This window comes from Rhamphochromis sp. 'chilingali' (assembly GCF_963969265.1).
Source record: "Rhamphochromis sp. 'chilingali' genome assembly, chromosome: 21".
Taxonomy (NCBI): domain Eukaryota; kingdom Metazoa; phylum Chordata; class Actinopteri; order Cichliformes; family Cichlidae; genus Rhamphochromis; species Rhamphochromis sp. 'chilingali'.
In genome coordinates, this window is record NC_137949.1 from 17,907,851 (window position 1) to 17,931,908 (window position 24,058).

Genomic DNA, 24,058 nt, shown 5'->3' on the forward strand with positions numbered 1-24,058 from the left:
CAGACAGGGGGGAGGGAGGGAGGGATGGGTGTAAAGTGGTGATTGGGGACAGACAGGGGAGGAAAGGGATGATGTGAGGGAGAGGAGGGCGGGACTGTAAATGGAGGTGAGAGGGGAAAATGAGCAGCCATGCTGATGCAAGCCTCTCTTATCTCCTAGCAACGCTGGCAGATCCTCAAAAAGGTTCATTAAAATGAGGCTGATGAAAACAAAAGGGGTGGGGGGGGGGGGGGGGGGGGGGGGGGGCGCGACACCTGAGCGGCTTTATGAGGTCTACCTTTCTTAGTGAGTCTTGCTATTTTTGAACTGCGCCTAACCGTGCTTTACATAGACACATACCCAGAGTACAGAGGTTAAGAAAGCCTCACATAAAAACTCAGAAATGCAAACATCATGACAGCCAGAGATAAGATCCGAACTTTAAAAGTAACATTAACTGTAGCAAAAGGATTTTTTTTTTTATTTAAAAGGGAGATTTAATAGTTCGACAGTCTCCTAAAGAGCCGTCTAAGGAAGCAATCGTGATACCTTCCTCACTAATCTGTTGCTCTGCACCAACAGCTCAGCAGGAAGAGAGAGGGATATCTAAGAGGATTAATCCACAAAGTATAAGATACTCTGATTAGTTGTGAGCTTTAAACCTCGAATACTTTCACGTCATGGGCAAAAATAACATGGGGAGAAAATGTCCAATGAGGTTTTAGTAAACGGGCGATGTTTAAGAGTATTAGGAATCTGATTGTGGAGAGAAAAAAACAAAACAAGCAACAGGACGTCAGGCAGCAGAGGCAGAAAGAAAAACAGCTTATGAGTATCTATTACAGAGCAGCTTAGAGAAAACTGTCCTGTTCAAATATTAAACATATCTTTTCATAATCCACTCAAATTCTCTCCAGCACACAGACTAAGTGCTACTCTGAGAGCGATGGAGTGAGAGCGGCCGACAGACAGAGTGGATGCGGAGATGGGTGGAGATGTATCAGGTTCCTGCTTTCCCAGCACACAGAGGGAGGATCGCTGCCTCCGAGGTCACTGCAATGCAGCTTCAACGAAACGAAAGGAGATAAAATTACTGTCCAGAAAGCATAAATAAGCCCAAAACCTTAGCTGAGAAAAATAATGGCTTATGGGTCAAGCTTCAGAACAGCAGTACAAAAGCATTTTACTTTGCTTTTCCTTCGCTGAGTTTCCATTTTGGTCTTGTCTAACATTTCCTACTCTTCCTCAGTTTCACCGGCTCTGTGACTGAACATTTGATCCTCCTGCTTTAAAGTTCCCTCCTGATGTTCAAAGTCAGCTTGCCAAGGAGGAGATGCAGACCAGGAGACGATAAAGAAGAACCGAGCTGACGGGAAATCTATACTCTGCAGGTCACTGCAGGCAGGAGGGCAGCTCATTTCACCTCAGTCGCATTCTGACATTTTCAAGGAACGCCTGCATGTATGAGTCAGCCAGGAATGACAAAGAGCAGCGGACAGCCAGCTTGGATCTCATGATAGACGTGTGGGAACAAATACAATATTATAAGGAAATTATATTTTCTAACTTTGTGGCTGGTCTCAAAATTATTGTGTAACAGGATAATGTACACACCACCCTGTCTTTAATAAAGACCTTTATTAACAAGAGTAATAGGGAGTGGTGCAACAGATGGTCCAGCCCTCACAGAGCAGTGAAGTCAGCATCATGCAGTCAGTGTAGGATTACATGAAAAGACAGAAGAACTGCAGTTCTCTAAGATGCTTAAAACAACCTTGGAAACTTGGTGACGGTCACACCAAAGACTGGTTTAATTTAGTTTGTTCTCTTAATACTAATGCTTTAGTTAGTAATAAATTAAAGTGATTTAGTAAGGCTTTCATTCAAGAATCAAAGGCTGAATCACTGGACTTTTCAACAACAACCGAACTAATCCATCTCATTCACAAAAACAGAGACTTCAGGGTTTAATATAAAAGTGTTAACTTCCATAATAGGTTGCAAGATATGTTAATGTTATCAAAAATGCGTGAATATACAACTTAGTATCTAGACTGAGCAGAAATATCCCAAAAGTGACAGAGGAGTGAATGAGAGGGCAGGACCAAAACCCATGAACCCCAAAACATGTCCTGATCTTTACAGTTATTTTTATTTCATGCAATTAATCTGCTGCAAAAAATATCTATTGCCAACCAAAAAGTCCAAAGCTAAGGTGTAGAACATAAGATCCAGAAACGGCCTGGCAAAGACTCAAATCTGGCCGGTCTTTGGAGAATGTGACGGAGGATATACATTTTTGAAAGTATTTTTTACAACATTTCCTACTAAACAAAGACCTCCCCATGGCCATTCATTCAACACCAAAGTAATTAACCAATAGAAAAACAGTTAAGTAAGACAATTTCCTGTTTTTTCATTGTCTACTATACATTTTTTTTAAAAGTGTGTCTGTGAATTAACAAAAACATTGTGCTTTACAATTACAGGACAGTGTGGGTAACATGCTGCCACAACTTCTACACCTTTTACAGCCTGTAAGACACAGGTGACCCTCCCCTCCCATACAAACCAAACAGCAGACCATGGCTTTAACGGGTGGGGGGAGATCGTAACAGTTGTGTTGACAGATTTCTTTATCATGTAGAAAACCTGAGACATACTGTTAAAATCATACTTCTTTTTCTTAATTTGATATTGCGGAGATTAAATGTGCAGTTAAACTTCTTTACATCGACACAAAGAGGATTTTCACCACTGTGGCCCATCCAAAAAGTGCTGTATGTGGTGCATAATGTAAAATCTGTTTGACATCCCTGGTCAGAAGCCTAAGATAGTTACATGATAATGATGGACTGCTTTTTGTCCTTTTTGTTAGCTCGTGTGTGTCATTTTACTTTTATAGATGCAACCTTGCAGAGGAAGTAGGTGGTAAGTGGTAACCATTATTGTTAAAAAACAATGGTTCCATGCAGGAACCACTGCACGTTCACAGAGCCTCTGAAAAACCTTTGGACACTTAGCAAACTTAGCATGTTTGAATGTGCACAGAAAGCAGAAGACCAAGCAGACAATGTTGGACAGAGCTGCACCGAACAGAGAGCAGAGAGGGCGGTGAGGTGATGGGACACAGCTTTCATTCATACAAACACAGAGCGCTTCAGTACAGAGACCAGAGATGGCTGCGAGGAGTCATGGGTAAAATGAGGGGTGAGGCTCTGTTGCCATGCAGCAGCGAGGCCATTCAGAGCCACGGTTACCACGGTTACTACGGTCATCATCATAACATTACCACTGTACCGAGGTTAGAGAAACATGCAGCACCTTTTTGGGTTTCACTCCTCGCTGCGTCGGTCAAAGGAGGTAAGGAGACGAGGAAAGGAAGGAGGAGGGAGGGAGGGTGAAGGTTAAAGATCAGGAGTTTGTCAGCAGCATGCCAGAGGTGATGGGAACTGTGGTGGTTTGGACCTGTGTGTTGGACCTCAATAACTTTCACAAACACAAATCTCTTCATACTCACTTCTTCATTCTCATTTTGTTCATTTTCTCCACATTAAAAACACATTAAACTACACTTTCGTGTAAAAATATTTTCATTGCCTATTATTAAAATAATTTGAGCCATTCTCCCATGGCTGGTCAACAAAAAAAAATTATTCTTCCATTTTCTATGACACAAGCAATAAAAATGGAAACAATGAGATCCTACAAATACAGTATATGTAAACATGAAGTACTACTTCTTTCAAGGGTAAGGTTTTACATATTAGGACATAAAAGATTATCTGGTCATTACCAGGTATTAAAATTAGATCAACACAACCTGAGATGAACAATAAACAGGACACAGTACAAGTTGTAATATATTTAACAAAAACTGAGTGAAAAATCAGAAGCAGCCTGTGAAAAACAGAAGCACACCCCATGATTCAGTACCTTGTAAAACCACCAACAGCAACAAAAACCTGAAGTGACTGTTTTCACTTTATCACTTACTAAGGACCAGATTATTTTCATTATGTCCTCATACATGAAACCTTACAGTTAACTTTCTTTTTACAATGACCGTACAATTTGCATAAATAAAACAACATATCTGGTCATAGAAAAAAGTCATTTAAATGTGACTAATTTGGAATATACTTTTTAAATCAAATGCCTCCGTTCTGGTTTCCACTTGACAGAGTGAACTTATCATTACAGGTTATTCCCTGTGCAAAGATTCTCTCAAAATGCTGACATTTGAATCCAGGACTGTCAGTGGATTAACCTTTAACAGCAAAGAGATTTTTTTTTCCTTGATGTGTACAACTTTAAAGTTTAATTCAAACCCAAAACTTCTCAAAATTCCTTTAAATCCAGATATCCATACATCACTATAGTCACATCCATAAACCATGTTTGCTTTTGCTCTTTTCATCAAAAGTGAACTCACACCATATTAACAGACTGCAGGTTTAAGGTAAATTTAACCAGTATACTTCTCTTCAGCACCAGATTTCTATTAAAACATATAACAATTCCTATGAAAAATTACTGCAATGGATTTAAGTGTCAGTTTGACGTGAAGGCAAAAGTCAAGCACACTAAATAAATTATTAGTTAGATCAGTGCTTTTTTACTCCTGAGTCATGGCTCTGATGTGCTGGATTCTTTCTACATTTTTCTTAGTGTCTACCAAACATGCAGAGTAACACTGGACTTACGTGAGTAAACGGCGCCCTCTACTGGACAGAGAGAACTCATTCAGCTCTAGAGCTACAATTTGGTTTAGCACATTTCTGAATTTGGTAAACTCAGATTAAACTGTAATTGCATTAAGATGAATTAAATGGAAATATTTACAGATGTAAATATGCAAGAGCCTCATATAATATTGCATATTGTTTAATAATCCCATTACTTTATTTTTTTTATTGTAAATTAAAACTAATTACCACATCACAGTGTTATGTTACACTAGTTTCATGTAGGAATCACCTTTTAAATTCCCAGCCATGCTATGATGAAGCCAAATTAAATGTTAATCTACTGCAGGCACTTTCCCCAAACACCTGATCCTAACAAAACCTAACAAAACAGCAGCCGTCAGAAATAAATTAAATATCTCACATATGAATCTCCCTGCAGAGTGCAAATCGCCAAACAATAAACACCAACACATAGCACTTACTTTAGTACGTCTATGTGTGAGTGTGTGTGTGTGTGTGTGCAGGTGGAAGTCTGTATGCATGAATGTGTGTACGTGCAGTGTGGGTGTGTGTGTATTCAGGTGTCAGGCGGCACGTTTGCCTCGGCTTTCCTGCAAACTTTGCGTCACAGTGCAGCGTTATCTGACTCACCAGTTTAGCAGACTTGGCTGACTCCAGGATTTCTGACGAGATAAAGAAGAAACACATTCCCAGAACATTAAGATAAAAATCTTTAAGAGTTATAAAAGTCCCACAGCAGGCTATGGCGCAAACAGAGTCAACATAATTTATTGTTCATTCACCAGATGGTCAAACCTGACTGGCAGCTGTTGAAACCTGTATGCACCCTTATTTAAAATTCACTTCTCCATGCCCTTTTTTCCCTACTCAAGTTATTGAGGGAAAGTGTTATTTGCATGCTGGTGATCTCACCGTCACTTTCAGAGCCCCATTTACTTTCAGACAAAAGCCAGATCGTAAGACAATAACTTTTCTTTCTGGCTTTCAGGCTGGCAGAGTTCCAAATTAAAGGCCCTAACTCACATAATGGCTGCAGCAGCAGGTAAGAGAGACAAAAATCTGCATCCTGGAAGATTTGTGTAATAGTAATAATCTGAATAATGTCTCTTTCTTCCACTCACACAAAATAAAACTAATAGAAATGTGATTGTGGTTTACAAACTTGCGTGTCAGAGATTATTATGAAAGGGCGACAGAACCGGATGTTCCAATGCCGATATTTTCTTGTTTTCAGTTGGCTGATTGATTTCATTTGTGTCTTGGAGGCCCTTCATGTTTAAAAATAAGAAAATATTGGCAATAAGGCAGAGGTAAAATTACAATGTGTACAATGTGTACAATGTGTACAATGTGTACAATGTGCCTTGCCGCAAATTAGCAACAACAGGCAAAACAAGAGAAAACTGTAAAGTTGAGACCCACAGTGGCTGAATATATTTGAAGATATGAAGATGTAATATGGGAAGACTTGGGAAGGCATGTTATAAGAATTCAATAACATTGAATGGATAACGGTAAAGCCAGAGTGGATATAAAACTCACTGAAAAAGGTACCAGAACAAGAGACAGACATTTTTTAAATATATTTATGGGGTGTAAAAAAAAAGTAGCTCACCTAAATAGACTGGAGCCTTTTGAATGTTATTACTTATACCTGTCAGCTACACTTACTGCTCATCTTTCCCTTTGCATTTTGGTGCATAGCAGCATTTACAGAAGCACTCAGCGTTTCAAGGCCTTTTCTTCGCGTCACTGCTTTAAATGAAAAAGTGTCTTGTTGCCAGGTTACATCTGAATCAACTGTCCAGTCTCATTTAATCTGCCTTTTCATGGCCCAGATGTCCATCAAAAATCTCACAAAAAAAGTGTTTACCACTGAAACATCACGAGTTTAGTGGGGAGAAAATAATGTGTTATCCACATATATGTGTGTTAAGATCTCAAATCCACATTGGGATCCACATTCATAATTCCCTCACTTGATAAGACATGACATGATAACATATTTCCTCGTAATGTTAATCTGCTGTAGATCGTTTTATGCTTTTTAGACCTGCCACTTCTTTTGTCCTTCATTTATCCAGTTTCCTAATTTTTCTAAGGACATGCTACACACCAAGTTTTCAGCTAATAAGTCTTTCGAAATCACCTTATTTGTGCAAAAAAAATCAATTTTATGCCTGTTAAACTATGTTATCTTTAACATTTTATATAGATTCAAGAAGTGGAGCACATTACATGTTCTTGTGACAGGCTGTTAGTAACAACATGCATAAAATGGGAATTTAAAGTTTGTTCTGTGCCAAGTTAACTGTAATGCGTAGAGACATAGACACAAGTTAAGTGCCTTTTTTATGCTTGAGCGATTTACGGGTCAGTGTCACGTGACTTTAAAAAAATAAATATATAAAAACATTCCTCTGAAAACAGCCAGAGAAATGAAGTTTGGAGAACTACTGCTCAAAAGATTTGCAAAAAAGTCGGGCTCCTTAGAAGACAAATACAAAGATATGAGGGGTGGCTCAAGATATAGCAAAGTACTCTTAAATAAAGACACAGCTATTGTTTAAACTGTGGCATGATCATCACCTTTATCTATAAAGCACTTTAAAACAACCACCGATAAAGATTTTGACATCTGGTGGTGGCTAACTTACCGTACGTGGGATTCAAATCCACAATTTTTACTTGTTATTCACTCATCACATAAGTAAAACCAGGCAGCATCCCTGTAATAAGATACTAAATGTACCAAAGTGCTTTTATATCTCAGATCTTCAGCTGTCTATCTAAACTACAGCAGGAGAGCAGGTGAGAATAAACCCTGCTTATTGGTTTCAAATATGGCATGCACACTTACTATCAGGCTCTATAAGGACAGGATAGACTGGATTTTACTGTGTTTGGGCATTTTTTTTAATTTTACTGATAAAGCAGTACCAGCAGAATACTAAAGACGACCTGCAAATATGACCATCTGGATGTGTGTGTGCGTTCTCACCTCGTTTGGGAACCTTGCCAGTGCCGGGCTCAGGTGTCTCAGGAGACGTTGTGTCTGCCCCATCATCTACCAGCTGGATCTGAGACAGCGGGAGAGAGACGTTTAGTCATGTCTTCCAAAAACACAACTGTGAGTGCTGCTGTTAAATGAAAGAGGTGACAGAGAAGAAGAGGCACAAGCGAGCCTTTTAAGCCAAGCAGGAGACACGCTGAAGAGCATTAGTGACACAACTGCTAATCTACAGTAAAGCTGAATCTTATGCATAAACGTGTAATTCTACATAGGTTTGATGTTTCTTTTTAGCATTAAATTCGTATCACTTTTTTTCAGCACAGTCAAAAGGTAAAAAGCTTTAACAGTTACTGGTAACTGTAACAGAACACACAAAGTATAAACTGTTCTCTGCTAACATTTAAGTACAACCACCATCACATTAATTGGTAATGATTTTTTAGCCCTGAAGTGGATGGATTTGACGAGCAGCCAAAGAGTGATTGATGTGTTTGGATTCAGCAATGTAGACATCTCGTTCTGATTTGATGACTGCAACAACTTTGTGTAATTTGATCATAATAAGCTACCGTAAAATGGTGCTTGTCCCAGCACTAAAACAAATAGAATTAAACTGACAGTCACAAAGACAGATATGACAATACTGCAAGTTACATTACACTGACTGTTTATTATTGTGAGCCCGCACATAAGAGATATCCTGCAGGTACCATTTCTTCCAATCTTTTGACTTTTTCTTTTTAGTAGTAACAGTCCAGTTCCACATTAGGTTGGCAACCCTAGAGATGTAGATTACAGTCATATGATTAACATAAACCTCACTGTAAACTTGCTCCTCCCAAACAGATTTATTTATTTATTGCCAGACTCAGTGTGGCCTATTCTCTTAGCGCTACTTATGAAGGATAAAACAGGTAAAGTAAGCCATCGTAATAATCACAGGTCCATAACCTTAGCCAGTATAATATTTCAGAAAGACTTTTGCAGGATAAATACATTTTTTAAATTTAAACCCAAACATGGAACTGGTCTGTGTATGTATATTTTGAAGGAAATTATAAACAAACACAAGAAAAGAAGTCATCAGTTTGTATTTGTTTTATTTCTATGCCTGCAAACCTTTGATTGTGTAAAACAGAGTTATTTTGCTGAGCTGAGTCATAAAGGGATGCCTGAATACATTGTGAGAGTTCTGATTTATTTCTATTCCAAACAGACGTTACAAGTAAAATGAAGAGACAGCATTTCAGCCCTAATAGTGTTAGAGGAGGAAGAATTTTATCCCGGTTCTTTTTAATATTTTGGTTGAAGATTTTGCGTGCCTGTAAAACTGTGTGCATGGTTGATAATATTCTAGATATTCTGAACCATATTATGTATGCAGATGATCTTGTGTCCTCGTACCGCTGGTCGCCAGCAGCTCCTTCACATATGTTCTCCTCATGGTGTGGAACATATACACATGGTTATAGAACCAAGGAGATAAACACCTAGTATTTCCAGAATTTGAATACTCAGATATTAACGCTGTCTGCAATAAGGTCAAATATCTTGAACATGTTATTATAGATCAAATGATGGATGACAAAGTTATTTACAGGCACAGCTGGATGATGTAATCATAACCAAGCTTCCATTAATGAATATTTAATGCATGTAAGGACAGAGTGAAGATCTCTTTATTTAGAGCATATTGTACACCAATACCCGTTTCTCTGAGCTTGAACTGTTGCTGTGCATTAGTTCTATGTAAATAAAATGGAACTGAATTAAACCCTCTGCAACTCTGATCAGGTTCAGCAGTTAAGAATATAGATGGACGGTTTCACAAGAAAGAAGTTTTAATTTACAAAAAAACCAAAAAACATAAGTAGCAAAAAAGTTAAACTATTGTAATTTTAGTTTATTCTATCATCTCCTCCAGGTCACTATAGTTGAATTATGGTCACATTATGCAGAATTTTGAGGGAGAGAAACTCGGAGCTGTTGCAGATCAAAAAGAATAACCAAAGACCCCGAAGCAACAAAAACCAAAAGCACCACAGAAGACAATAAAGGAAAATATCAGCCCACACACACAGCACACTGTGCCACATAAAAGGAAAACAAAATCTCTTATGTGTTAAAAAAAATAACTGGGGTAAAGACATTTACTTAATACACCTGTATTTACCTGTGACTGTCTCACAAAAATCCCATGATTCTCTTCACAGGTGAAGTAACGCTTTCCCTGTACGGTGCCGTCATTTTTGCCCTTGGCTTCATCCAGGATGACCCCCACCCATTTTCCAGAGGCAAAGAGGGTGGTCCCGATGTAGGCCACTGTGCCACGCTGCCCCTTCCCAATCACCTCCACCAGGGAGCCCACTTTGACGGGCCGCCCGCCCCCGTCTGAGCTCATCCTGCTGCTGCCACTGCTGGTGGTCTGGGTGGGATGAGGAAAGAAAACACAGACCTGGGCTGTTAAAACAGGCATTTATAATCAGCTCAACATCACAGGTGATTTAGTTTGAGTGGTATTAAGAGGTATTTAATGTTTAGCATTAGATTTAGGTTAATGTATTTATGTTAAATGCTACTGTTTAGTTTACTTTGAAAGAACCATTTTCCACATTGTGTTGGCAAAGGTTTGCAAAAAATTGATGTTTCACATTCAATAGATTGTCAAGATGACTGAACTGGTTGTGTTCTGGTTATATTTCTATATAAAAGTAAGGTCGCCAAACACTTGTGTCCTTTTGCAGTTAAATCATAGTCATGCAGAAACTCTGTCACAATTTGTGAGGGAACGTCTGAATTTCTTTAAAAAATAAAAATAAAATAAAAAGTTCAAATGAATTTGAAATTGTGATTTTCCCCAATTTATCACAGTTAATCATCACATTATAACAAACAACTGCATGTAACTACCAACTTAACCCAATTTAATCTGATAGCAGACTGACAGCAAACTGACTCAGTCTTATTGTTATTTTCTTGCACTCCTGATGCACCTAAGACCCTTAGAAGAGAGTAACTGACCGCGAGTGGTCACAGGCGTGGTCGCCGACCTTAACAGGCAACAATATTGCAAGATGATTGCACATGTTAATAGTAATTTTTGGTCAAGTTGCTGTTTTCAATCACTGTGTGACTGTAGCAAAGACCGATTAGCTCAGGGATTAGGGTTGGTTGGGTGATACAACAGCGGGTGCTTTTATGAGACACAGTGGCTCACCTTTGAGGGACAGAGGACCAGGCCTCATCCTGATGCTGCTCTCTCTAAATGTCAGTGCACGCTTGAACAGCACTGCTCTTTCTTTCTAGCTGAGGAGGCAAACTTTATGGTAATTCCATGGCAACAAACACCTGAGACGTCACAATGCAATTTGGATGTGTGAAGAACAAAATGCACACAAGAACGTTTTCAAATTGGCTTCAGCTACAATATTTTGTAATCAAATAATACTGCATAACCCAATTTACAGAGCAATGTCCTAGAATTGATGGTGACTCAGCAGAACAGTGCAGAGAGGAGCAGATATCATTCTCTGCTTCAGCTAAACACACACTGTCTATGTGTTGCTGTTTAACTTAAAGGTTAAACTACACAAAAACCTTTGTGAAAGTTTAACCAAAAACAGAAAAACACCTATAGCATGAAGACTCTTCGACAGACACTGTATCCTCTGCTGTCACTACTGCTGCAAGAAGCTGTGCTGTTATGTTAATTTGGGGCTTTTAATGATTTCTTAGAAGTGTTCATTTTCAGAGTGGAATGATAGTACATCGTACATCTTTACTGACTTTAACAAACAAGAGTTGCGTGCACAAGTTTATCTAGTTTATCAGAATCAGAATCAGAATACTTTATTGATCCCTGGGGGAAATTATTTTTTGTTACAGTGCTCCATTTTAAACCAACATTAAGACAAGACAGACAATACACTAACTAAGAATAGTACAATATATACATATATATACATACATACATACATAAGTCACTCATAAATAAATATTTGGAAAAGAAACATGTGTAGTTGTAGCAGCAAACAGTGTGTTAAGTGGATGCGTTGTACAGGGAGATGGCCACAGGCAGGAATGATTTCCTGTGTCGTTCAGTGGTGCTTTTCGGTAATCTCAGTCTCTCACTGAACGTGCTCCTGTGACTGACCAGCATGTCATGGAGTGGGTGGGAGGTGTTATCCAACATTGTCTTTATCTTGGACAGCATCCGCCTCTCCGACACCACCTTGAGGGAGTCCAGCTCCATCCCCACAACATTGCTGGCCTTACGGATTAGTTTATTAAGTCTGTTGGCATCTGCGACCCTCAGCCTGCTCCCCCAGCATGCAACAGCATAGAGGATCGCACTGGCCACCACAGACTCATAGAAAATCCTCAGCATTTTCTGGCAGATGTTGAAGGACCTCAGTCGCCTCAAAAAATAGAGACGACTCTGGCCCTTCCTGTAAAGTGCTGTGGTGTTTTTAGCCCAGTCCAGTTTATTGTCAATGTGTACTCCAAGGTATTTATAGTCCTCCACAATGTCAACACTGACCCCCTGAATTGAAACAGGGGTCAAGTGTTTCCTGGTCTTCCTGAAGTCCACGATCAGTTCCTTGGTCTTTGCCACGTTGAGCTGCAGATGATTCTGCTCACACCACGTGACAAAGGAGTCGACCACAGCCCGGTACTCTGTCTCATCATCCCTGCTGATGCATCCAACCACCGCAGAGTCATCAGAAAACTTCTGAAGATGGCAGGTCTCTGTGCAGTGGCTGAAGTCTGTGGTGTAGAGGGTGAAGAGGAAGGGGGAGAGGACAGTCCCCTGTGGTGCCCCTGTGTTGCTGATCACCTTGTCAGACACACACTGTGGGAGACGTACATATTGTGGTCTTCCTGTCAGGTAATCAACAATCCAGGACACCAGAGAAGCATCCACCTGCATCGCTGCTAACTTATCACCCAGGAGGGTCGGCCTGATGGTGTTGAAAGCACTGGAAAAGTCAAAAAACATGACCCTCACAGTGCTCGCCGGCTGGTCCAGATGGGTGTAGACACGATTGAGCAGGTAGATGATGGCGTCCTCAGTTCCGAGACGAGGCTGATAAGCGAACTGAAGGGGATTCAGGTGTGGTCTTACTATGGGTCGCAGCTGGTCCAGGATGAGCCTTTCCAGGGTCTTCATGATGTGGGAGGTCAATGCCACGGGCCTGTAATCCTGGGGGCCACTGGGACGTGGCGTCTTTGGTACAGGGACGAGGCATGATGTCTTCCACATCACCGGGACCCTCTGCAGACTCAGACTCAGCATAAACAGTTTATGAAAGACTCCACACAGCTGGGGGGCACAGGTCTTGATTTGGAATAACTGTAATCTACGCATGTTGAAAAGTATACAGCCTTAAATATATACATAAACTCGCTCAAATCTGGTAACAAGTGGTGATGAAGGTTCTAAAAAGAGGTCTGTGTCTTTTAACTTGATAATGCCAAGCCCTATTAACTTGTCGTTAGCGATCATGACTGACAGGAACTGATAGTTTTGCTTTGTCTGCATCTCACTGGACTGCCCAATAGTCATATAGGCACAGTATTAAAGTCGAACAAACTCAGTGAAGATCGAAGAATGAGTACAATTGCTTGACCTGATGATCCCGATGTTATTTGGATGAGTCACCACTCTGCCTTTGTCTGGAAAAAGACCTAAACTGTTATCATCAGTTGTGGGAAAATTGGTTAGGATCAACCCAGGAACCACCAAGGCTCAAGCCTGCCATGAGCTGAAAACTACAGGAACACCAGCATCTGTCATGGTCCTGGGACTGCTGACTCAGTGTTTTTGTTTTGATTAAGAGTTGCTTATGTTTCTGGTTAATTCTTATTAAGATTTGCTAGTTCCTAGGTTTGATTTCTGTGCTCCCTCTGTTTAGTGTCTAGTCTGTGTCTCGGTGCCTGCCCTGGTCCCACATCTCCTGTCTAAGTTCCCTCTGTACCGTGTCAGTATCGGGTCTCTGAGTCTGTAAGTTCAGTTGTTGTGCTTCCTGTTTTACTTTGAAAGTCTGTGTCTGTATTCTGTGTTGCTTCCCTTGTCTTATCCTGCAGAATTAGTCCCAGCTGTGTTTCCCTTCTGTCTCCCGTTCTTGATTACCCCTGTCATCCCCAGCTTGTTGTCACGTCGTACCCTTTCCCTGTTGTGTCTTCACCGCTGTGTTACGATAGTTTTCTAGTTCTCCGTTCAAAGCTTAGCTTTCCAGTTTCCAAGGTAATGCTTAGTGCTTTGAGTTCTTGTTTTTTTGCCCTGTATTCATGAAGAGTTCGTCCAGCAATAAATGCTGCACTTTAGTTTAACCTTTTCCGAGTCCTGCATTTGGGTCCAATCTCCTGCCTTCCACGCAGCACAACATGACAGCGTCACTGTCCACAGTGAAGCCAGTTTCACGTTGCAATGGACTAAGAGCCATCTTTTGTGCCACCCAAGAAAGAAACCTCTGCTTCAAATCCACTACACATTGGGCCTGTGTAAAATCAACACCTTTAAGCTTGATTTAAATTTGTAGCTGCCCACATTAATAAATCAAACTAATTCTGGAGAAAGGTTTTTTGGTCAGACAGAACAAAGACAGCACTATTTGGTCACGACAAAAGGTATGTTTGAAAGAGTAAAGGTGAGGTTTTCAAACCTAAGTACACTGTACCAACTGTAGCATCATGCTCTGGGGCTGTTCTGCTGACAGTGGTACTGGTACACTGAAAAAAGTGAATGGAACAATGAAGGAAGAGGACTACCTCCAAATCCTTCAACTTCACCTCAAATCAACAGCTACGGTTGAAACTTGAACACAGTATTCTAACAGGACAATCATCTCAAACACACATCAAAACTGGTTTGGAATTTAAAAAAAGCAGGCTGACATTAAGTTTCTGGAACAGCCTTCCCAAAAGGAAGGCAATAAACCAGTTTAAAATGTAAATGAACTCTACCAATTTTTCCAAGAAATGTTGTCAAATATTCAGCCAAAGCACCTGGTCAAGGTGCAACCTGCCAAGGGACATTTAACCAAACTGGAGGTGGTTGTAACTTTTTTTGCCCTGTGTGGAATAGAGAAAGTCCAAAATAAATTTAAACTTGTGTTCCCAGTTCTTGCTTTTAAAGTCAATGAAGATGTATGCTGTACAATTATTCCACTCTGCAAAAAGAACAATTTAAAGAAATAATTCAAAGCCCTGTGACATGTATGTCCACAATGAGTCGATGTAAATTTCTGAACACAAATGTACATTATGGTCATTCTAGTTCTAAACATAAACCTCAAACATTTGACTTTACTTCTTGTTTTCTGTGACACACTCGCTCCAAAAATGTCCAAACAGTTAACACCAGCTGAACAAGTTTTCCAGTCCTGTTTTAGTGAGCCTCAGTTAATGTCATCTCTGGCTTGCATGGTGATTAAAGTGGCGTCTAAGTCTACAGTGAAGGTCCTCAATAAAGGCAAAACGTATTATGAACAGGTGTCTACTCTCTTCAAAAGAAATCAACACAAGTACACTGGACTGCCATTTGTTCTTCAGATAGCAAAAGCTTCAAAAACAGTTGATGTGATTTATGGACCAAGACACACATTTTGTTAACTGGATTATAATTTCATGCGTTCAAGGAAACCCCTTTATTCAAACATGTGGCTTACCGTACTACATATTTGGTATAAGTTTGAACTTGTTAGCTTTTAGGTCTTCAAAATCTAATCTGATCATCTGCTCCACATAAAGCATGAAGCTTCCACTACATTGTGCATTATTCTTGAGTTTCAGTATTCATGAAAACATTAAAACATAAAATCTGGTTAAACCACATGCCTAAAGGTCTTAGACAATCAGTACCCTAATGTAAGGTCACTGAAACTTTGCAAAGTATACATTGGAATGCTGTAAAGTAAGGAGCGCTTTGCACAATCACTCCAAGAATTTTAATGGTCATAAAATCCTGGCTTGAAAAACATATTTAAGTATAAAGTTGGTGTTTCAATGATTTAAAGGCACTCACCTCACACTGAATGAAAGTTACATACATGTATCTTTATTATAAACAACCATAGCTCCTCACACATAAAGTCAGACAGTCACTGCTGATATTCACTTAAGTGGCAGCTTTTATTCAAAGCCTGGATCCCCTTAATTGTTTAAAGTCGAATTAACTCCTCTTATAATTCATGACCAACATGGAGCGAGACATTTTAACTAGTCATGAGCAATAAATGATGCTTCCACAGTTTCTACGTCACAGCTGAGTCCTTGAAGCTTTTACTTAAAGCGTCAAATCACTTCAGTCTACATGGCTTCACAGGGCAACACAGCTCAACAATCTGCAATCACACATCCATCAGGGGATTATACTTGAAGTCATAATGAAAACTTGAAAGCTAACGAGTCTGTAATGATGTATTCACCGATGTTCAGTCATTGCTTAGAACCGTTTGCCATGTGCTGGAGGCAGAAGACCCAAGGAGGGCGTGCTGAATTATTTAGTGCCACTCTACTCTTACAACACACGCAAGGCTCGCACTGACTTTAAAGCTGAAATAAGATGAAAAACACGCATGTAGCTTTCTGATTGTCAGCACGATGTTGTATTTAAGCAAGAAAAGCTGTCATATGCGTGCTTGCCACAGACCACCTCCATATAAGTTAAAATCCATACAGTCTAGGAGCTATTTTTGCTTAGTAAGCTGACATGTAAGATCACACACTGATGTCATCCCTCCCATTGACAGCAAAGTCGCCTGACTCAGACACGGATGACAAACAGGAAGTCTTCTGGGCTCATGGATTGTGTGTTTAGCTGATAACAAAAAGCGAGCCAACTACCTACCTACTAGTTCACAGGTCGTCAGAGTCAAGTCATAGCAAAGGTATGAGCTCTCAACATCGCAGCAGCAATGTTGATATTGCCCCAGAGGGGCATTTGAGCCGAACAAAGAGGCGACAATTCAGACAGAGGAATGCAGCAGTGAAATGGATTAGAAACCCTCCTATTGAAGGCAGGAATTGACAAGGAGGGGATGACAGAGTGAAACAAATCAAAGAAACCTTACAGAAACAATGGCCCGCTGAGCAGGACAAACTTAAACGCCACTCAGACCATTCATTCAACTACCTTGAGCGTATATATATATCCACTCACCCGGGTGTACGTATTCCTCCTAGTGTGTGACATGATTTCTGGTTGCTGAGCCCCCCACTCAAAACTGCCAGTCTTGACTGAAAGAGCGTGTTATTGGGGAGAGCGTCAGCCAGACAGAAGGGGGTCGAGGAGAGGGGAGTGGGGTTCAGTGATGCTGCCGGAGCGTCTCCCTCTTCCTCTCTGTCTCCTTGCAGAATCACACCATCCCTCTCCTATTGCTCACAGTACAGCCCGAGCTCCCAAAACTCCACCGTCCCGCCTCTCTGCTGCCCACAAGCCAAAGTCTGCGGGAGCTTTTTTCACCATATCAGGAAGTCTCTGCTGGGGAGGATGCTGCCAATCCAGCCCTCTGATTAAAGGTGCCAAAGGCGAACAGCAGCGATATGAAGACGGGGGAAAAAAATAAAGCCAAGCTGGGTCTGCTGTGAGCGCATCAGCTGAGGGGCAGCACTGCACTGTGCTGTGTCTAAGCTGGCTTCTGCAGGAGGGAGGGTGGTTTAGGCCCAGACAGTGCTGCTGGGTCCTAAAGCCTGCAGACATGCTTCTCAAAATAGACAGCTATTATTCCCGTGCATGCCCTCATTGTTTAGGATGATGCAGAGGTTCAGGCTTGTTTTTTACTTCTTATCATGAGTGCACTGATCAAAGGCTACTTTCAGCCTCGGCAACACAGACTTTTAAGGTAAAAATTAATAATATTGACTCAAGTTATGATTAATCAGTCAGGGAATGGAAAAAGAAAAAACATACGGGGTCGTAAATACATCAAAAGAAAAGGCTGAAATTACACTAAACCTAATTTCTCGCTGCACTGCAGCCTATAATGGATTTCCAGGGTTTTTTTGTGTGTTTTTTTTTATTACAAAGCATTCCACTTTCTTTCATCTGCTAGAGTGAGAACTGGGAGGGGGGAAAGTCAAGAAAAAAACAGGTGCTAAGCATTTTTCATCCAGTGGGAGGTGAACCAGTTCAAGTTAATCAACTGCTGTTTCATTGTGGTTGAACACAAAAGGTCCAGGTGATGCTCCATAACACAGCACATTGTAAGCAAAAAGCAGCAGAGGTTGCATTAGGGTCCAGCCTAAAACTGTGGCCCATCACAGAGCAAGGATTAGTTCTTTTATCTGCTAACTGCATGGCTGGAGCTTTTCAACTCCCAGTCATCTCTGTTTCTCTGCTGTCATCTCTTTGCAATGGAAGCAAGCGCTGCAGGGTTTCTGTGTAAAAGCTTTCAGCTTAGAGGCTGATGAGAAACGCTGGCACCCAAGCCTTCAAGAGGAGAATATTTTTCCTTTCAAAATGATGCAGGACATATTAAGCTTCAGCAACAAACATGGGCCAGGATAACAACAAAAACCAGCCATATATGCAATCCACAGACTAATATTTCAGCTGGGGGATAGCTGGGGATGTTTAGGGACAAAACAAACCTCTGCAGTGTCTTTGCACCCTTTTATGCAAATGATGGAGGCAGAACCAAAAAACGGGGGTGTTGGGCATTTGTGGGAAGAAATAGAGAAGGGGAGCCTCTTATCTCTCTAAAGACTAGCAGACAGTCTAATTCAAAGCTCGTCCTCCTTATAGAAGATGATGGAAGAGAAACTGAGAAAGAGGCGGTGCTGCTGCTTTGAGCCCACTCAGACCAGCGAACGGGAAGGACGCAGGAACAGAGGTGACACTCTGGGATTTTAAGCAGGAAAATTACAGCCACACTGCACCTCTGTCTGTCTGTCCGGGAGGAACAAATCAATATCACTCAACAAGGTAAAAACGAGCATAACTATTGCTCCAAGGCAGCTTTTATTTAGCACAAGCTTGGCTTATATGACACAAATTTTGCCAATATGGACACAGCAGCTGACGGTCGACTGAAAAAGAAACTGCAGCATCATCCAGGTAGAGTTTTAGAGGTGACCATTTTTAAAAGGAGACACTACGTTAAAGAAAAGAAACTAACTGAAATAAATTGAATAAATAATTTGTTCATTTTAGGTCAGGAAATATTGAGGTTACTGTGATTATTTTTAGCTTGGTTTATTAATCTTTATGTGAATAACAAACATAATTAATGGACTTACTTGAGTCACTGAATTATACATTTAAATTGTAATCAGTGTAGTTGAGCAGTGTCACTCAAGTTTATTTGAAGTGAGATTAAAACAGCAGATGTGACCATGCAAACCTTTTTTCAAACAATGTTTTTAAATGTGTCTAATTGCTGGAGAATACTGGGGGAATTACAGCCTGTAATGCTTGCATGTCAATGATATTCAGGATGGTCTCATCACTGAGCAATGCATAAAAGAAAAGTAGGTCATCAGTTGAATAGTTGTGTAAAGCCAGCACTTCAACCCTGTATGCATTCAATTAGGATTTGAGTGCATAAAACACAAAGCACCCTTAGTATAAACTGGTATAAAGTATTTATAGTGTGCATGTCTATAGTCTGTACCATATGTTTACATATGTAATCTGGTGCCATCTAGTGTGTATAAAATCTACTGAAGGCTGAAATTCTGCTGCAATAATCGGGACATACAATGATATCTTATTTATACATGTATTACTGGGAAAGAATTAAGATACTACTACACATTAAAATAATAACTATATACATTTCTGCGTATTGCTTCTGCTGGTAATCACAATAAATCACAGCATGGGTGTGGCTGAAGCCCTACAGGACATTTTCTCCCGACAGATTAACCAAACTGGATGACAAATTAAGAAAAACAATCTGGATTAGAAGATTATTTAATTTAACCGAGAATAATCATCCCTTTAGGATTGGATATCGACACAGCCGCCTTAATAGCAAGCAAGGCTCATTACACTTGCCATGTTCTTCATTATTAGTCGTTTTAATGTGAGAACATTTAATTTTAACAGCTGTAACTAATACTAAACCTTAATTTTAACGCTCACATTTGGTGCTGTCAGCTGTCAGGCAGACACTCCCTGATCAGCTGCTAGCAGCAACGTTCGTTAGCTTCGTTTGGCAATTTCAATAAATGAATAAAAATAATAATATCCAAGAGATAATATTAAGAAACCCCACAAGCTTATAGTTTAAGACAGGTGTGTGTGTGTGTGTATTCTGAGTTAAAACCCCGACGGTCAGATGATAAATATGCACTAATACCTACCTGCTTACGTCAAAATATCCGGCTAACTGCTCCGCTTCGTCCCTGACAGGCTACATCCATCCATGGAGGTCTGGCCGGACACATCCGCTTCGAGGTGGCCGAGCTGCTGCCTGACTCAGCCCGCCTGACACAAACTCAGGGGCCCGATGAAAACTCAAGTATTTAAACGAGCTCAGCAGCACAAAGATGACACGGTTTAAACACATACAGACTGAGGCTATATCAATAAAAAATGAAATAACTTTTTAATTTAAATTTTGCTTTTTTCTGTCATTTTTGTGCTATTTATCGTGGCATTATTTTGTACTTATTTCCTGATTACAGGCAAGTACAAAAGTACCTTATATCACAATTTAAGTATAAATTTTAAATGAAACAAAAATACTCTTCACAGCTTTAATTATTTTTTTAAGGAATAAAACAACAACCTGACACAGGTGAGCATCATTGAGGTGGTAGTCATTTACAGCGAGGCATATAGCATGTAAAATAAACTCAAACCAAAGCAGTGACCCAAAATATCTGTTTGGGTTCTTCACCCTGCAGCCACAACCTCCCCCTGGCCCACAGTAGACACTGTTGGGCTGAACAGCTGTCAGCTTCCTTTTTGGGCCTCCAGCAGTACAATCTATAGTCTCAACACTCTGCTCAGAGGACCATAGAAATAAAGATGACTTCAGGTAGTTTTCCATGCATAGAGGTATTAAGTGATTTGTACATATATGAGTGTATTTCTGGATAAAACAGAAGTAGTGCATGCATTGTAACATTACACACCACTGTGCAAAAGTCCTAAGCTACCCCTCACTTATCTATATTTTACTCCAAGCAGCCAGACTATCTTAACATTTTTAAGAGGGCCTTGAGGAATACTTCTTCAAGGTTTCTAAAGTTCTTTTAAAGTTTTCTGTCGGCATTGACTGCTTTTTCGTGTATTTTCAGTCCAGTCTTTGTACCTGACCAGTGGAAAAGTGGCTGTCAAGGATAAGGTATGGCAAATGATATAAGAACTGGACTGAAAATCAGTGGTAACAGGTCGAAGGAGATGATGGAGAGATTATTCCAAATTAGAAAATGTTTCAATACATATATGGAGGAGGTAAGGAGAGACATGCAACAGTGAGAGTGTAGAGCCATCTGTTAAAAACAGTGGAGGCTCTCTCATTGTTTGGACCTAGCTAACATCTGGTGATGTTAAAGATCTTGTCCAAATTAATAGAATTATGAACACAGAAAAGTACAGTGAGAGAAATTTATAACCAAACTATTATGAATATTTTAATGACACCAGAGATTGTTGTGGCTAAGTTACTAAAAGGGCCTCTAGTGATCTCCTGTATTGGATCAATGCATCACAAACTGAGCAAAAACAACAGATTTGAAATAACACTGCAAAAGTGATCGCAGCTTTTGTGTTCAGATGTATACATTTATTGTTAAAATCATGTAGAAGTTAAATAAAATGACAAATCAACACAAAACCCTTAACAAAAGCTGAGTTTTTCTACTTTAACATTTTGTGGAACCAACTATTTTACACACAAATAAAACAGTAACGATCTTGTGTGTGTTTGAAACAGGAGAAAACACAACTGGACCAGCTCTACAAGTGTTGAGTAAACACGCCCCCATCTCAACCCCCCATGCCCGACCTGTCCAGAGTGTTTCTGCCTCAATCAAATACATGCTGGGAAAACACAGAGTGGAGGAACTAGATAAATGTGTTGTACTGCTGCCCTGAAATGGTTGTCAGTGTTTATATCTGATTCAGTCCATTCTTCAGTCCTGCTGTAAATCAAGTCTGTACTCAAGCAGGGTGAAGTTTAGGATTTTGGCAAGAAACTCTGGAACGACAAACTCTCTTATCTTTTTGTAGCCCATGTGCTCGTACAGCTTCTGAGCATCTGTCTGCACCACAGAAGTCTGCAGTATTACAGCTCCGTAACCCCTGTCGCGAGTAAATTCAGCCACTGTACGACACAGAGCCTTTGCGATGCCCATCCCGCGGTGACTGCGGCGGACCGACATGCGTTTCAGCTTCAAGCAACCAGGAGCATCCTCAGCAGGAAGACAAGCCACCGAACCCACTACCCGGCCATCGCTATCAGCCACCCAAAAGCATGAGTCTTTCCCTTTCAGGTAGGTCTCACTGATGTTGTTGAGGTCCTTTCTGAGCGTGGATTCGATGTATTTGTTGAACATGTAGACGACCATCTGCCGGGCTCCAGCCAGGCAGAAGGTGACGGCCAAGACGGGAAGCAAGAAGGACTTAGAGCTGGTCAGGAGAGCGCAGAACATGCACATGAGGACCATCTGGGTCAGCGGCTGCTTCAGAACGTGCACAAAGGATGACGGCACGTGCTCACTCATCCCCAAGGTGAAGAGCTCCTTCACAACATCAGCATCTTCATCATTAAACTTCCGGATCTGAATGTTGTCCATGGCTCGTTCAGCTTTTCAATCACAGAGGTAAAGACATGAGAGATGTCAAAATACAAGCAGGGATCAAACAAATCTGCAATACAAAATCACTTTTTTCACTCTGACAAAAGCTTTCTTTATCTCAGGCGAAAACAATCATTTTCTGTAGTAATTAGTGGTAGTAAAGACATCTAATCATCAACACTTGAATGCAATTCAATTTCCAGAAAAATATATTTTGTCTTTGCAGAAATTATAACCTAAAAATACAGACACCAATATATTTCAGTGAGATAATACACTCAACATCTGCTTTATTAGGTACACCTTTCTGGTATCGGGTTAGACACCGATTTGCCTTTAGAATTCCCTTAATTCTTCTTCTTTGGTCCATGTTGACACGACAGCATCACACAGCTGTTGCAGATTTATCGGTCGCACACCCGTGATGCAAATGCCCTGTTCCGTTACCTCTTTTTTAAGACACAGCTGATCACGTTGTTTCACCAACTCTTCTGCACAAGGCATATTGTACAGGGTAAAACAGCCGTGGCACTTGAAACAACAAATGCAATCTCCACATTTTGACTTTATTCTCGAAATAAATGTTAATAATAATGAAATCCTCCATCGGATGGCTTGATTTATTGTAATGTGAGTACAATAACAGAGTCATTAAGACACTTGCAGAACAGGTTTCTTCTTTATTTCATATGCAACCCCTTTATAAATCCTGTTGACTGTAGTCTATTTCCAAATATAAGCGAAAATGTCGACCATCACAAAGATTAAGAAAACCCTGCTGGCTTAAATGACTCGTAAAGTATGCACCAGAATAAACAGTGTAAACATAAATAAACAAACACGGTGTGGCTGGAGTTGGAAGCTATTTTAAAAATTAAACAGTTTCATCTCTGATCGAAATGTCCGTTAAACACACCTGAAGGCACATCACATGAGTTAGCCCAAAACCGAAATAAGCTTTAGTAATGCTAACTGTCCGCTATTTGACCAGATATTAGACGGGACACGTTCACATATTAAACTCGTCGTGTCCTTTCAGAAAAGGTGAATAAACAATCCAGATTAGCCAACAGAAGCTAGCATCAGTGCTAACCTCACAAAGGCGCTGAGGATTGGACTGCAGTTTGCTCTGATATTTTATGACTCACAAAAACCACAAAATAAATGCGACTTACCTGTTTTATGCCAGTCCTTGAAAGTGGAGTGTAAATTCAGTTTACCCAAGTCAAAAGCCCTTCATTTCGCTTGGCTCCTAAACTACTTCCTCATGTCTACCGTGCTACATTCAGGGATCGTCGGAAGAACTTTGAAAGCTGGCGTGAAAGTGTTTTAGGGTTGATATTAATGCATTTAATGTATTAATGTATTTTTACTGTTACTGTTTTAGGCTGTTGCTACAGCCTTTTTGGAGATATTGTTCCAGATATGGAGATAATGTTGGGTAAAGTTTAAATCTTTACTTGCAATATCATTGTAATATCACAGTTTTGCAGTGGTGCACTGCCAGGTTTCCTGCTACGTTTCCAAACAACTTCACTACATTACAAGGATAAATAGTATCCCTAGCCTTCTCTGTGATGTGTAAGTTGTATTGCAGATT

The 24,058-nt window shown here is 40.3% G+C and overlaps 2 protein-coding genes across 6 annotated transcripts in view; both read right to left on the reverse strand.

Moving 5' to 3' along the window:
* Positions 1 to 20,147, reverse strand: part of LOC308389268 (dynactin subunit 1-like) — a 35,661-nt gene extending 15,514 nt beyond the window's left edge. For 3 of the 5 annotated variants that reach the window (XM_080870528.1, XM_080870526.1, XM_080870525.1), the window contains exons 1-4: positions 16,868 to 17,324; positions 9,878 to 10,129; positions 7,693 to 7,771; positions 5,322 to 5,353 (exon numbers count right to left, since the gene is read on the reverse strand). In XM_080870528.1, coding sequence (XP_080726654.1) covers positions 5,322 to 5,353; positions 7,693 to 7,771; positions 9,878 to 10,129; positions 16,868 to 16,900 — 396 coding nt within the window. In that variant the 5' untranslated portion in view covers positions 16,901 to 17,324. Of the gene's footprint in view, positions 1 to 5,321; positions 5,354 to 7,692; positions 7,772 to 9,877; positions 10,130 to 16,867; positions 17,325 to 20,013 lie in introns of those variants that run through there. The other 2 variants (XM_080870529.1, XM_080870527.1) reach the window with 2 other exon arrangements.
* Positions 20,148 to 20,460: 313 nt separating this feature from the next.
* On the reverse strand, positions 20,461 to 23,786 carry nat8 (N-acetyltransferase 8). Its single transcript, XM_080870533.1, has 2 exons — positions 23,634 to 23,786; positions 20,461 to 22,466 (listed from the first exon to the last, which is right to left on the reverse strand). Exon 2 carries the CDS (start codon positions 22,453 to 22,455, stop codon positions 21,793 to 21,795), a length of 663 nt encoding a protein of 220 aa, XP_080726659.1. The 5' UTR covers positions 22,456 to 22,466; positions 23,634 to 23,786; the 3' UTR covers positions 20,461 to 21,792.
* Positions 23,787 to 24,058: the final 272 nt, after the last annotated feature.

What these genes read in the sequence shown, in the direction of transcription:
- nat8 (XM_080870533.1), bottom strand. Translation starts at nt 22,455, where the DNA reads ATGGACAACATTCAGATCCGGAAGTTTAATGATGAAGATGCTGATGTT.